Source organism: Lissotriton helveticus, chromosome 4_1, assembly GCF_964261635.1.
Source record: "Lissotriton helveticus chromosome 4_1, aLisHel1.1, whole genome shotgun sequence".
In the NCBI taxonomy this organism is placed as follows: Eukaryota; Metazoa; Chordata; class Amphibia; order Caudata; family Salamandridae; genus Lissotriton; species Lissotriton helveticus.
The window spans coordinates 395,506,760-395,522,570 of record NC_136063.1 but is presented as its reverse complement, the minus strand read 5'-3'; the positions used below and the strand labels follow the sequence as shown (position 1 = coordinate 395,522,570).

Here is a 15,811-nt window from a genome sequence, read left to right as displayed (position 1 = left end):
CCACTCAGAACCAACAGATAGGATTTTCCCCAATTTATAGTGAGCCCAGAGTTTATATCGTGGGAGGTCAGAACATAACAGACTACATTCCTGGTGCCTTTTTTGAAGTCGGATATGTTTCTAGATAATTCTCTTTCAAGTGCTTGGAGTTTCCTCCTTTCCTCGCCCTGGCTCCAATCTGGCTGTCTAAACGCTGAGGTAGTGTGAAGTTGCTTGTGTGGAAGCAGGGCACAGCCTATTGATTAGCAAGTGGAGCTTTGCCCAGTTACACGGCCACACCCCATCCTGACAGCGATGGCCTATTGAGGCACACTTAATCCCTCTATTTGTTGACTCTCTGGTAGGAATAAACAATGTCCAACTTCAAACTACACCTAGTCATGTGACCCAGCATCAGGCTGCAGGCACAAAATAGCTGGGGCAGGAACATTCCAACTTCCTAAAAGTAGCATTTTCAAAATTATCTTAATATTTGACAAGAGGATTTTAAATGACAGTTTTTTTAGACACCAAACATATATTTCCCACCTGCTTGTAATTAAATGTCAGCACTTATTAAATGTAATAAGGCAACCTAATGTTATCCTATCAGAGAGGTAGGCCTCACAGTGGTGAAAAACGAATTTAGCAGTTTTTTACTACCAAGACATGTAAAACTTAAAAGTACATGTCCAAACTTTTACTTCTAATACCACCTGCCCTAGTGGCTGGCTAGGGCCTAACTTAAGGGTGACGTATATGTAATAAAAGGGGAGTTTAAATCTTGGCAAGATGGTTTGTTGCCAAGTTGAATTGACAGTTTAAAACTGCATTCAGGCTGCAATGGCAGACCTGGGACATGTTTTCAGGGGCTACTTAAGTGGGTGACACAATGAGCGGTGCAGGCCCACTAGTAGCATTTAATTTTCATGCCCTGGGCATATGGTACACCACTTTAAAAGGGATTTAAAAGTTAATTAAATATGCAATTGATCTGTAAGCCAATTTTACCATGTTTTAGGGAGTGAGCAGAAGCACTTTAGCAATCGTCAGCAGCGTTAAGGAGACCAGCAAAAATGAATTCAGAAAAATAGGGCCCGTCACGGCAAAAAGTTTGGGAGTAACTCTGCAGAGAGGATCAAGCACAACATCGGGTATCCAGGTCCTTCCCCTATATCCCTGGATAGGATTTCAGGTTATTAACCAGACTAATTTCTACTAAAGTATTGCATCACATTCTGGAGCATGGTTCAATATTAGGAATTTGAATAATAATCTCTTATTACCAACAGTAGATTCTCTTGCCCTACCAAAATGGGTCCCTTTCTTTTTCAAGTAGCTCTAATGAGGACATACATGTGACATCTATTTCAGGTTTTATTTGAGTTCTCTAAAAATGAGTAGCTATATAACATACTTATTACTTTTCAAGGTTTTGCTACATTTTATATTTGAGATAAATGCACTTTTGTTTTCCTTACATTTTCTACAAATATAATAGGCATTGAAGTTCCTAGCTTCTTGCTAAGGGTCCTCCTTTATGCCACTTCAGTGCACACCACACATTTTGGGTGTAGGTGACCTTATGACCTCGTGAACTAATGTAACTGTGAATCCAGCCTCACCAAAGCAATGCCACAGCAGGTCACTAGCAGGTCTAGCAGTAAAAACAAGAAGCACAACTCCTTTTCAAAAAGTACACAGAAATGCCTGTGTGTGGCCAAGGTACACGACTAATAACCTTTTGCAGGTGAACCATCTCCTCTCCCAACAACATGATACACTTCTGCCTTCCTAGTCAAAAGTTTATACTTCATATTATAACCCTCCTTCACTCTGATTAACAGTCCCTTAAAATTGTCTAGTCTCTGTCAGACTTAAATATGAAGTGGTCAAAGTTTTTCTGTCAGTGTTTGGTAATAAAAAAAACTTTTTTCACAAATGTAGTCTTATGACCGGACAGTATTCTTCTGAATAGGTAACATCACTTACAAGTCCAACATAATTAAAGAAGAATACATACTCCAACCAATACATAATACCACATTCTTAGTGTTCAAGCTAATATGAAATGTAATCTAATTTGCAGATTATTTATGACATTTCCAATTGCATCTGCCACTTCAAGATTGAGGGCAGTAGCACTGCATCTTGTGTTCAGGTTATGGGCTGCATGTCTGTTGTGCGAATTATGGGTTGTTATTCCTAACCACACCTTGTATATTTCAGTAGTTTTTCAGTTTTAATATGCAACCAAAACTCCGCTATAACAACTTTGTGAATATATATGTTAATGTTAATGTTAATGATCACTTGTAGAGCGCACTTACACCGGGTGGCTTCTTGGCGCTAATAGGCTCAGCGAGCTGTCCAGAATTTGTTAGTAGTGTGCTGGCAGAAATAGCGTACTCTTCCAAGAATAATGTACTGACCAGAGTTGTTTAGTTATATGCTTGCAAAAATAGCCAGGTCTTAAGAGATTTCCTAAATTGCAACATGTCGGTACTGGATCGTATTTCCAAAGGAAGGGAATTCCAAAATTTAGGTGCAAGGACCGCAAAGCTGCACCCTCCTTAACGTACTCGCTTAAACCTTGGGATCGTGAGAAGTGAGAGGTGAGCGGATCGGAGATTACGTGAGGGAATATGCCTAACTATCAGGCTGTTAATGAATGCCGGGCTATTGCCATGCAAAGCTTTGAAAACAAGACAGCCTGTTTTAAAGGTGCAAAGTTGAAAAATGCGCACATATATATATATATATATATATATATATATATATATATATATATATATATATATATATATATATATATATATATATATATACACATATATATATAGTATATATTGCAACTGGGATCATCTCTTCTATAGGAAAAGTTTTTTTTTGTATTGCTGGTAAGTTTTTATCCGTTTTAGAAATCTTCACAAACTTTTTCAAAAAGGTTCTACATTTTTACTCTTTTGTACATAGAAAGCTTCAGGGTGATCCTTCAAGCAGGGGTTGAGAGAAAAGGGGGGATCCCAAAACACAAAATTCCCATGCATTTTTCATAGACTTCTTTATGAAGGGCTACTGCAAAAACTGCTAATTGGAATTACACCAAATTTGGCAGTAAGCTAGATCTTGTTCCACAGATTGGGTGTTGGATGTGTAAATCCGTTCAGTAGCTTTTGAGAAATTAAGGTTCAAAATGAAAGCGCCAGTGGAAAAATGAAGCATTCTGAATGGCCCAGGGAGCTTTATATCCCTATGGGTGATTTCTCTCCCCCGGTAGTCTGACTCCCGATAGGGCTAGAGCTCTGACTGGCTGTCATGATCATGAGAAAGTAGTTGCTGGCAGCCATTATACGACTTGAGGACTTAGACGCCTATCCTGAACATGTTTTAAAAAAAAAAAAAAATTAAGGGGACATGGTGAGGATACTACCGGGGCCAAAAAACAAAATCAGCAGAAATTGCTGCAATCCCACGGGACTCCCGCGGGATTGTGAAAAACAAAATGGTAACTGGGGACGCTTTATTTTATTAAATGAAAGGGGTGCACAGCCCCCTATCCTAGCCTTTGGTGTGGTGTCCCCCCTCCCTGAGCCTCTAATGGTCCCAGGAGCCCACCCCGTGCCAAAATTACTCGAAATGGGTAGAGAGCTGTGTGGCCTCCCCTTCCTGAGCCATTAATGGCCCCGGTGACCGCTTCCCCCAAGGGCAGGCTCACCCTCGGACATTTCGGTTTCCTTGCCCGTACTTGTGCAGGCAGGGAAACCTGTGTGTGCTTGGGGGGAATATTTTTTAATCTCCCGCCAAGCAGGAGCAAACACAAACTTTTCTCCCAGCCGGCAGGAGCTTTAAAAATGCTCCCACTGGCTGGGACCAGGCTTTTGATCTGTTTCCCAAACATACCAAAATATTGCTCCCGCCCAGAGTGAGCAGCAGAAGTAGCAGCAGAAGTAGCTTGAGATGTCATCGGTGATGTCAAAAATTATGTCATAGAACATATCACGAGTGATGTAATATGTGTGGTCAGAAGCAGTGCATGGCGGTGGTGCAACTGGTGAATTCCTGTGTTTTTTTCTCGTTCTAAGTGTTAATGTTGTCACTGACATATTCACCTATGTATAACGTTACTTTAACCTTTGTTTTTTTCAGTGAGTTTTGAAGGGTTTTTTTTGTAAACAAAAACAGATCTTTTTATCACACGTAACTATAACGTTAATTTAACCTTTTTTTGTGAAATAAATAAATATATATATATCTGTATATCTACACACACATCTCAAAAACACAGTAGTGGAACAGGTACCTCTTTTACTATTTGATTCGACCCAACAGACACGAGTATATATATATATATATATATATATATATATATATATATATATATATATATATATATATATATATATCTTAGATGTAGGAATAAGGTTAAGAGAATGATAACTATAAATAATGCTTACATATACTTGCCTGTAGTAGAGTGACTCCTTAGGTAATTGTTTTAAACTTACCTGTGATGCAGTTACTCCTATTTTGCACCCTCAAAGAAGTGGAAGCACACCATGCATTCTCCATCACTCATTCTGTTGCTATGTTCTTTTCCTCTTAGGAGATGTTTCAGACACATTCTCCAATATGTCCAGCTATGTTTTTAAAGTACGTGTTATAGATCACATGCTATGCAGTCTCCTGCCATCTAGTGTTGGGTGTAGAATATTACAACTGAATTACTTGGAAGATTGAGTTTTGGTTTCAATAAGTACTCGTGATCACGTAGATGAAACCTACAACGCATCAGCAAGCAAAATGCATCTTAGATAAAAAATAATTAACATTGGCTATAGAACCAAAGTTTGGTGCTCCCTTTTCGAAACCTGCATCACATTCAGAAATCAATATTGTATGTGCTACAAGCAAGGATAGATGGTATTGAATGACCTTGGTGACCTCTGCTTTTTCATCTGCCATGAGAAGACATGCACTCAAGATTCCAACGATAAGCAAATCCTGCATAATCACCTTCCAGTTTTTAGGAGAAGGGCTCCTTTGGGGCAGGAGAGGAATGTAAAATATGCCATTTTGATGATGTACTTGATGTCATATGATGTCATACAATGTCAGTACAACGCAATTTCTTAAAGTTTGTACTTTGTGCCTTCCTAAGGCCCCTTTCACATGCATATGGGTAAAACTGCAGATAAGTGAGAGGCAGCATAGCAATTGTAAATTGTATTGAAATATGGTATGTTCAGCCAGATATTATAAAAAAAATAATTTGGTTTGGGTTAGGTTAAATTGGTGGACTTTGAGTTTTTTTAAACTTTATAATAGTATTGGAAACTTGTTCAGTTGTCGGGTTCATTCATTATTTGAATTTAGGTCCTGTGGAAGCAGAATAGGAGACCCACAAAACATGTGCTGGCTGTCTGCTCTCCATATTGTATGAGTAAGATACCACTAGTGAATACTTCTAAAGCAGAAACATGATCCTCTGTACCCAGATTCACAAAACATTACTCTATCGACATTCAGCCAATGAAAGAAATCCAAGGGTGCTGAATTGTTGTAAAAACATTATTTATTGCATCTACCTCCACTTCCGTCCAACTCAGTCATAAAGGAATTGTACACTACTTTTAAGTAGGGGTGTGCGAAAGTCGCATATTTTGATTTTGTGTAATTGAATAATATTTCAGCAAACTGAAGCATAATTACTCAAAATGCAAACCTGTCATTTAGTGCTACACTTCAGCAGTTTTCTTTGAAAACAAATGCAGGTCAACCATAACATAATTCTTATTACACAACACATTTTAGCCGCAGGCTCTTCATAGAACCGGCTCAATCAGAACACACAACCAGTTAGAATAAGGGCCTGAATAAGATCACAGAAGACAGGCTTTACTCCATCAAGGCGATGGAGTAAAATACTCAGTTGCCCTGATGTAGGTCCTGTCATCCACATTTAAAGATGTCCGTTGTCCCTGTGGACATCTTTTAACATTGCCGGGAGATGCCGTCTCATCAGTTCTGTCAATATGTTACACGTTAGACAAAAAGCTGCATGAAACATGACAGCACCCATCAAACATTTAACTTGGTTTTGTTTTTCAAAAACAAAAACCCAAAGCAGTACTTTGTTTTTGAAAGAAAGTAATGATCCACACACAAAGGGTGGAGGCAATTTAAACATTTTCACTGTCCCTTATCACCATGTATTACACAGTGGTGAGGGAGGATGAAAACTGCCCATATGGCCACCAGTCCAAATTGGGCGGCCTGATCGCTGAAATGCAAATGGCCCAGCCACATGTAAATCAGATGGCAGACCGAGGGTTTGGCAGAGAGAGTACTTCATCGCAGTTGCAATGGAGTACCCTCTCCCTTAAACTCTAACTCAGGCGCTCCGACTTCACCAAAAGATAGGTACAGACTGCTTTTTTAAAATCTTTAAAAGTTATGAATTGGTTGGATATTCAGTGGAAGACTATTCCAAATACTTGAACCAACTGGCTCGAACTTTACAGGTCTTCAGCACTTTGATCAGTAAAGACATATTGGAACACAGTGTTCCTATTGCGGCATATGGAACAGTCCGCTCTGACAGAAAAGAAGGTCCAATTTCATAGACGGCTCTGGGCAGCAAGCTCGGTTTTTCTCTTGCGCCTTAAACACATTTGAATTATTTTCAGGGTCCAAACAGTTCTTACTGCCATGTTCTGAAGAGGTTCAAGTTTTGCTAGGGCAGAATGAGTTGAGCCACATAGATGGAACTACAATATACAATATGGGAAAGGCCACAGACGCCAACTAGTTGAGCAAACTTTTAGGTCAGGAAAGGGAAGTGTTTGGATTTAGAAGGGAGTTTTTTAGAGTTCTGGAATGAGCAATGCTAAGGAAGCAGTAAGTGTTTTTTTAGGCTTTAGAGAAGGGAGTTTTTAGGGTTCGTGGATGGGTTATTTAGGGGTAATGTGTATATTCACTGAAAAAAAGGCTAAAGTTATGTGAAAATATCAGTTACAACACAACATTTTAAACTAACAAAACCACTTAAATTCACCAGTTATGTTATCTCAAGTAACTGTACCTCATTTCCTAAAATAACTAACTCTCTCCTTCCTCATGCATGGCGTTGACATCAATTCTGCTTTTTCAGTTATCATTGGGGATGCTATCAATGCAGTCATTGAACATGTAATGAGTGATATAATGTGTGAGGCTAAAAGCAATTCATGGTGAGCGCCCATCCCCCACTGCAAATGACCCATAGCCAAGCCCTGTGCCCAACCCCCTACAGATGGGCATTCCCGCTGCATGGAGGCTTCAGCTGTGTGTAGTATGGGGTTGGGTGCAAGGTCTGGTCAGGCATGGCACCCATTCCCCGTTCTGGACTGAGTCCTAAGATGGCAGCTGTATTTTTTCCTTCAGGTTTCAGCAAGCCAATCACAACATGAACTTGAGTTCTCAGATCCACCATGATGGATCCGCTGTGAAACCCTGGCATGAAATATACACATAATTTGAGCCTCAACTTTTCAAAAACTACTGAGCAGATTTACACCAAATCACAAACAACATGCTTTCTGCATCAAGATCTAGCTTTCAGACAAATTTGGTGTTATTCCGTTCAGCCGTTTTTACAGTATCACTATTCAATGTTCCTATGAAAAATCACATGAGAGAAACGTGTTTTGCGATCCCCGTTTGTCTTGCCTCCTGCTTAACAGATCACCTTGAAATTTTCCAGAAGAAGCTCAGGTGGGTGAGCACTTTTATTGGAATGTTTTATGAAGTTTCGCCAAAGGGTGCCCAAGTTATTAGCAAATCAAAACAGCAATTTCTATGTAATATGGTCCTAACGATACCTGCCCAGTAGCAAACTTTACTGGTTAATATATACATATACGTGAGATGTAATGCAATGTAATGTGTGGTTGTAGTACAATAGAAAATGTCATAATGTTGATGAGAATGTGTTTTAAGTGTAGTTAGGCTTGCGGGGTAAAGTCATGCGTGTTTATGGTTTGCATTATAGTAATAGCTTCAGATTTTTAATTCTCATCATGACCTTTACGAATAATCTCTAGCAAGAATCTTGTACTATAGCGCAAAAAGATACCAGTATATATATATATATATATATCAAATCTAATCATTATCTTCCCCTGACTAATGTAATTCAAATCTTGCAATGGCTTGCACCACTATTGTTTTATCAGTTTTTCCTTTCTTTATTATTTACAGACAGCCAATAACTTATTTTTCAACACAATCTTCCAAGTGGCTCAGACCTTGAATAAACATTGCAAATATGCCAATCTTTTAAGTTAGCAAACCATGACGTTAAGAGCTATGATTGATAACCAATAGTTTTCAAAGTTTGTGGTTTTATATTTTTTAGATGTGCCTCTATCTCTCTACGCATGACATTTAATTCATTTGTTTACAATCGCTATAATTATTTTTTACTTTTGTGTCATTAGAATCATTTCAGTTGGTTTGCAACCTGTTTATCTTACTCTTCTTTGGTAGTACAGTGAACTAAAGAGCCAGTCACCTATTAAATGATCAGCCCTGGTAGTGGCATAAAGTGATTTCATGGACAAATAACACTAGCATATATTTTTACTTTACAGATAAAACTGTGGTATGACAAAGTAGGTCATCAGTTGATAGTCACGATACTGGGGGCAAAGGATCTTCCATCAAGAGACGACGGCCGGCCGAGGAATCCTTATGTAAAAATGTACTTTCTCCCAGATCGAAGGTATGAATAGCATAGAAAAATGTAATCATAAATTAACTGTACTACTGCCTTCCCAATTTCTGTTTCAGCTGCATTTGTCACTTTACTCTCCCTTAGGCATTGAACTTTATTATTTATTTTGTCATTACAATTTCCCCATTTATTGTGCAAGGAAAGACTAAGGCCAACATTAACAATTGCGGCTGGTCCTTCCATTGAGTTAACATGGAATTACGAGTCATTATACCATACGGCGAAAGCTGCGGACCCTAGAGTGCTGCACCTGACCTGTGTTCCAGAGGTGTAATTATCAAAACATTTAAAGGCGTGTGCTCACACTACAAGCACCTGCTGCCAAGGTGCAATCCTTGGGACAAAGTTCGAACAGCAATACAAAGTGTAGACGTGTACCACTTCAAAAGGAACAAAAAAGGGGTCACAATCACATATGTGATCTTTATACAATTCTTGTCTATATTTTCTTTTCTTCATATGTGTCTACTGTACTTTATCACTTGTTTGCCTAATAAACATACTTTTTGAACTAAAAAAAAATGTTGCGCGTAAAGCGAAGACAGCCAACGCGTTTCGTCAGTAACAATGGACTTCTTCAGGGCTATAATGCAATGGGTACGAACAACATGTAAGCTCACACACAATGATGCTATACATCCACATGGCAGAGTACATCATAAACAAATAATATAAAATCATATACATGTAAAGTATAATATTGTGTACATCCACAATGATACAACATTGGACATGAACAAAAAACATGCACCAATTAAAATTCTTGTCTATATACACAGATTATATTGCGGCTTATGTGAAGAACAAGATAAGAAACCTAGAGGGACTGAATTGAAAAGAGTGCCACAAGTCAAGATATAAATTACAGTGTTATGTGCCTTTATTGATATTATTAAAAATGTCCAGATCATCTTAGAATTATAACCTCCAAATGTTCTGGAAAAGAGTAGCGAGGTGGGAATGGAAAAGATACATCATCACAATTTATTAAAACAAAGAAAAGAGGAAAGAGAGGAGACAGATGAAGTGCAAAGAATGAAGACGTCTGTTTTGAGGCTAGTGTATGTTTCTATTAGTTCTTTGAACGAGAGGATGGTCAGAAGTTGAAGCCTTCAGGGACCAAGAGTTGCAGATAGGTAGGTGTTCCCGGAGATGATGGGTACTGATAGCAAGCAGAGTCTTAGGCTCAGTCTGAAGTCCTAACATGCCCAAAGAGGAATAGCTCTTTAGTGACTTTGGCCCTTTGCAGAGGCGCCTAAGGTAGGGTGACCAGAATTTTAAAGCCAAAAACAGGGACATTTCACAAAAATAGAAGAAGGACTGCAATTTTACTTCAAGTGATGAGAGCGCTTCTCAGCAGAAAATTACAGAAAAGGCAGTAAGAACATACATAAAACGCAATTTTTAAGCCCAGTAGCCTGCCTGTTAATTAAATTGCTTTCTTGAAACAACTGCTAACTATCACTGCTTTGTAAAACATAAAAAACACCTCCCACCGTTTTCAGTCGACCCTCTCCAAAAACGGGGACATGAGCTAAATTTCTTGAAATTTGCTGGGACAGCTGCTTAAAAACAGGGACCGTCCTGGCAAAACGGGGACGCCTGGTCACCCTAGCCTAAGGCTGGACGTCAAGGGATGGGGTGCTAGGTTAGGGGTATGTCTGCCTGGTAGCATTACATTACCATTAACATGGTACTGGAATGCATGGGCGTCTATGGGCTGATTCTGCCATCTACCTCTACATCTCCAACAGTGCTTAATTTGTAAAAATTAGAATTGCCAGGAGGCCACTCACCACTGTACCACCCATTGCCCCCTCAGCGCTGCCAATGACCAGCATAACTACTGACCAAAGTTTCAAGACTGAGATAGTGATCGAACGAACACTACTGGAGCAGGTATCCATTTTCAGTTATCTTGGTATAACAATCGATCCAAAGCTGTCATGGAAACCTCAAATAAATAGGACACGGCAGTTATTCTTCAAAATACTATGCCAATTGTTAAAAAGCAGTAAGGTACCGCGTCCAAAGTGATCTCTCCAGCTCTGGAGATTTGTAGATATAGAGCCCATACAGCAGCCCTTTATGGGGCCGAACTATGGGTAGGGAGAATTTGAATTCAATTGTTGTGAGAGAAAACAAAGCTATTCAGATGTTTACGTATCTCTCCCAAAATACACCTTTGATTTATGTGTTCCATGAGACTGTATCAACAGACTGGAGCATTTAGCCATACTGAGACCCCTCTTATACTGGATAAGAATATGGGTCATAGAATAACTAAACCCCTACCGACAAGGGCTGAGGGAGTTACTGGAACTTGACTGCCAGCTTACTATTTCTTGGTTCCGTCACACGCGCAATTCGCTCCACAAGATGGGTGTGAGTAGTTTCTGGACTGATCCTAGTTCACTGACCGCAAACTATAAGAACCAACTAAAGCACATTTATTGGGAATTCATAGCGGATATGGTCCATCACGACTGAAGAATGGGAATACTACCTACACAATTTGTAACCTTCAAACCATTGCCAAGCTTCGTACCTTATCTGGATGAAATCCAACCCAAATTAGCAAAAATTATTTTTATGAAGGTTCGATATGAGACTCCAGATCAACTCAGTTCTAGCCAAATAGTTGCATGGTCAAATAGTAGGGAGAGAAACTAAATGCACTGAATGTTCATTAGATGTCGAAGAAAACATTGCAGACATTCTATTTTTCTGTCTGGAATACGATGTCATAAGAAGGAAATGGATAAAACCAATGTGCCTGGGTTTGAGGCTCTAAGAATTTTAAAAACAGACTGCTCACGATTAATTGTATTTGGTGTTAGTAGATTTTTGCTTGCCGTGAGCCATATACGGAGGATACGCATGATGATGAACTGTGAATAACTACAAACAAATGGGGTCAATTTTATCCTGCGTTATATGTGAATGTGCTTCTTTAGGATGATCCTAACAGAAACAAAAGCTGCCCCTATTGATGTTTTAACACTTATACTTATGCGCTACGCACATTATGTAGGTAATGCCCTTAGTATCCCTGAACCAGTGCATATTGCTACCCTCCTAGAGCGTATTTATAATCCCTTTCTGGGGTTTTTGCCAAACTGGACTTTGTTTTTACAGAGTTACTCTTGTGTGTTTTAGCAAAAAATATGCTCGTAAGTTTCTTTTTTATAACTATTTTCTGCAATGAATTGTCTATCAGCTGACATGGAATCGCCTTGCTGTGGAGATGTATTTTGTGCTTAACTTTTGTATATAGATCTTTTATGATATTAATTTATTACAGAGATGCACCTTAATGAATTAGGTACCATTAAATCTGTTATGTATTTTTATTGATATGTTGTTATTGTGTACTTTTATGGTTCCTTGAACAGAAATAAAGTTAGAAATATGAAATATTCTGACCACTGCACTTCTAAAAGTGTGACAATTCAGCATGTTCCAGGCCACCCAAAACTGGCATGAGCGACATGTATTCTTTTTTTAATGTATATTGATTTATTAGGCACTGTTGTTGTGCTCAGCTCAAAATTAGACAGACAGTGCCACCATGTTGTGGACTTTCATTGGATCTGCTTCTGGCAATTAAGTGTTAGTGTGAGCACCCAAAACCACCAGCTCAAATTAAGCACTGTTCTCCACAACTGAAGGAGACCTTTATCTGGCCTGAATGGGCTTGGTCCTGTTTTAAATATCAGCTGGTGAAGGAGGCCATTAACTGGTTTGGGGCTGAACTTCAGGTCAGGCCTCCTCCTCAGCAATGGACACCTGTTCACATTAACAGTATAGTGGCACTGGACTGCATGGGGTGCCTGTGGACCATACTGCCTGCAGTTTTCCTTTTCTTCTGCTTCTCCTAGAGTGGAGAGTGTGCTCTCTGGCCAGGATGGGCTTCGTCCTGTTTTAGAATGGGCCTGGGGAGCTGAGATGAGCTGTTGAAGAAAGACATGTGACTGGCTTGGAGCTAAACCTCAGAGCAGCCACTTCAAAAATTATCAGTTGACAGCATGAGTAGTAGAGCGGTGCTGCACTTCCTGGAGGTTTATGGGCTTATTCTGTCCATGAATTAAATTTTTCCTTTGCTTATCACCGATTAGAGAGCGACTTTGATTGCTTGGTCTGCAATGTTCTGTACAGCACTCTAGCAAGTTGGCTGCTTCATCGACCATGATGCTGCTCAGCTTATAATGGGAATCCCCTTTTTCGCCAGTCACCTTCGGCTCGGTAAATGATGTATCTCGATGACCTGCCAGTTAGGCCATGATGATTTCCTATCTACTACTGTCATTAATTATGAAATGTATGTTATACGGCTGATACTGCATTTAATTAACACCTTACTTTTTGTTCATGTACCTTTTATACATTCATATTTTGCAGTGATAAAAACAAAAGAAGAACGAAAACAGTGAAAAAAACACTGGAGCCCAAGTGGAACCAAACGTTCATTTATTCTCCGGTTCATAGGAGAGAATTTCGAGAACGAATGTTGGAAATTACACTTTGGGATCAAGCTCGGATTCGGGAAGAAGAAAGTGAATTTTTAGGAGAGGTACAGTTCTGAGTCTGCGTTTTAACATTTTATTAAATATTGAACAGAGATTGTTACATGCATATTATGCTATATGCATTTATCTGCTTTTTCGTATCATTACATTTACAAACAATAGGAACAAAGGCTCAGTCATCAGTACCACCGCATGCATTCTCTTCCTCGGGTTCCACTCTCCATTTATTATACAGTAAAGAATGCGGCCCCCGGGGGAAGTAAAGTCGCAGACTAGTCTTCCCCCGGGGTTTTCGCATGATAGGTCGGAAGGACACAGCTGTTGGGGTTAGGGGGTGGGGATAAGGGGCAGGTTATGAGGGCCAGGGGAGGAGAATCGTCCTCTTCCTGTGCCCGATACCACTGGGGAGGAAGTAAATTTTTGGAGAAAGTAGTGAGGTAGCGGGCTATTTGTTATAAGCCGATCGGTCGATTGGTGGGACAGTGGTAGCAGTTTAGGCACGTTTGGCAGGAGCAACTCATAGGTCTGGGTGATGTCGGTGCCGAAAGTAGAGGCCGCGGGTGCTTGGCCTGACTGGCTGGTAGGACCTTCTGCAGCCTAGCGTCCTTGACCAAGCCTGGCTCGGAATGACCTGCACGCCGCAGTCGGCATCGGCGGGTGTGGCAGCAGCGGTGGTGGCTTGTCAAGAGGAGCCACCACCGTGGAGAAAACCTGTGGCAGGTAGGGGCCGAGCCAACAAAAGAAGGAGGCGGGGAAGTGCGTGGGCAGGCAGCAGAGCCTGCCTGCGCGTTTACCCGATGACGCGGGTAACAGTAATGCCGTTTTGAGGGAGAAGGGGCGGAGAGATGAAGCCTCACATCTGCTGGTTGGAGGCCTGGGCCCAAATGCGGGGGCGGAGTTGGGGCGGGGGTGTGACATTCAGGCCCAGCAGAGCGCTGGAACCGGTAGCTTCCCAATCATGCTGGCAGGGGGTGTACTGCTGCAGGTGGGTGGTTTAGAGAGGTAGGGTCATGTGGGAGATGGCCAGTAACTGAATTTATCAGCCCATGTGTTCTTTCCAGGGCATGGGGAGGGCCAGGGGGCAGAGACCCCACTAGACCTGTCTTGGAGGCCTGGGCCGGGGCAGCCACAGCAGCCTCAAGGAGTAGGGACCCACCTTTAGAGGGCACCTCAATACCAGGGAGTGGCAGGGCTGGGTTACAAGTGGCAACAGTAAGGTAGGGTGAGCTGAACGAGGGGGGCAGGATTACTCCCCCCCTGCTTCCCAGATGGGGGTATGACTTTAGAAGAAAAGATCCGGGATCAGTGCAGGCTGATCCAGGAATCGGGGCACGATGGGGGGAACTATGTGCAGCCAGGGGGTTCAGGGAAGCTGACCTCTTGGGGGGGATGCAACCCCCACGTCAGAAGTAGGTAACTGACCTACAGGTGTTACCCGGTAGCCAGTATTTTGGAGGGGTGGGGAGTATCGGACAGACGTACCCACCCCTCCGGGTTTGGGGGGAAGAAACAGGTGAATGATGAGGGGGCGGATTGCAAGAGTGAGTTGGAGGGAGATGCATTTTATTTATTTATTTACTTATTTATTTGTGCATTTTTATATAGCGCAGACTTTACCCGAAGGTGTCAGAGCGCTTCACAATAGGAACAGAACTGATACATGAGAACATTACAAGTGAGCAAAATACAAAAGCAAACGTTACATTAAATGAAGCAAAAAAGACAATCGTGAGCCAACAAAATACAAGAGATAGCAAACGGTGCATTACAAAAGTGACAATCGTGAACCAACAAAATAAAAGAGGTAGCAAACGGTGCATTACAGGAGGAAAAAGTGACGTGTGCAAGTTACAAAAGCGTACAAAGTAAACAAAGAGGTGTAATACTGCAATATATGAAGGGCACTCAAGCATAAGAACAAACATTACGTAGGCCATGGTGGCACTTGTGCAGGTATCGAAAATAAACAAATGTAAGTGGTAGAAAACAGTGTGTTACACGAGAAAGTGACGGGTGCATTTTACACACGAGTACCAAACACAGGAAGAAAGATAATACTGCAATAAATGGCAGACTCTCAAACCACAAGAACACACTGGGAAGACACTTCCATAGTCATGTACAGTAGATTTTTCTATAGTGGAAGGGCTTCCTTCAGATAATAGAGAGGGCAAGGATTACATTTGGAAGTGTCTTTGAAGGAGGAGAACTTTGAGGTTAGTTTTGAAAGCCTGGGAGGAGGTGGTGGTCCGGAGCTGCGGCGGAAGGGAGTTCCAGATTCTCACCGCATTGACTGAAAAGGATTGTGCCATCGTTCTTTCCTTCTTGAAAGTGGGAGGTTCAAGCAGGAGATTTTCCGCATTACGTGATGGTCTAGAGCCTCCAGAGAGTTTCAGTTTATTCGCCAGGTAGCGCGGAGAGGAGGAGTGCAAGGCTTTGTGGGTGATACAAGAAGTCTTGTAGATGGCTATAGCCTCGATTGGAAGCCAGCGGAGGGTGGATAACATTGGTGTGATGTGGTCGCTTC

The 15,811-nt window shown here is 41.1% G+C and overlaps 1 protein-coding gene across 1 annotated transcript in view; it reads left to right on the top strand.

The window, feature by feature from the left end:
- RIMS2 (regulating synaptic membrane exocytosis 2) overlaps nucleotides 1-15,811 on the top strand; it is a 1,857,427-nt gene that overhangs the window by 1,136,781 nt on the left and 704,835 nt on the right. The window contains exons 14-15 of the mRNA XM_078686898.1: nucleotides 8,613-8,743; nucleotides 13,157-13,328. Coding sequence (XP_078543024.1) covers nucleotides 8,613-8,743; nucleotides 13,157-13,328 — 303 coding nt within the window. The remainder of the gene's footprint in view (nucleotides 1-8,612; nucleotides 8,744-13,156; nucleotides 13,329-15,811) is intronic.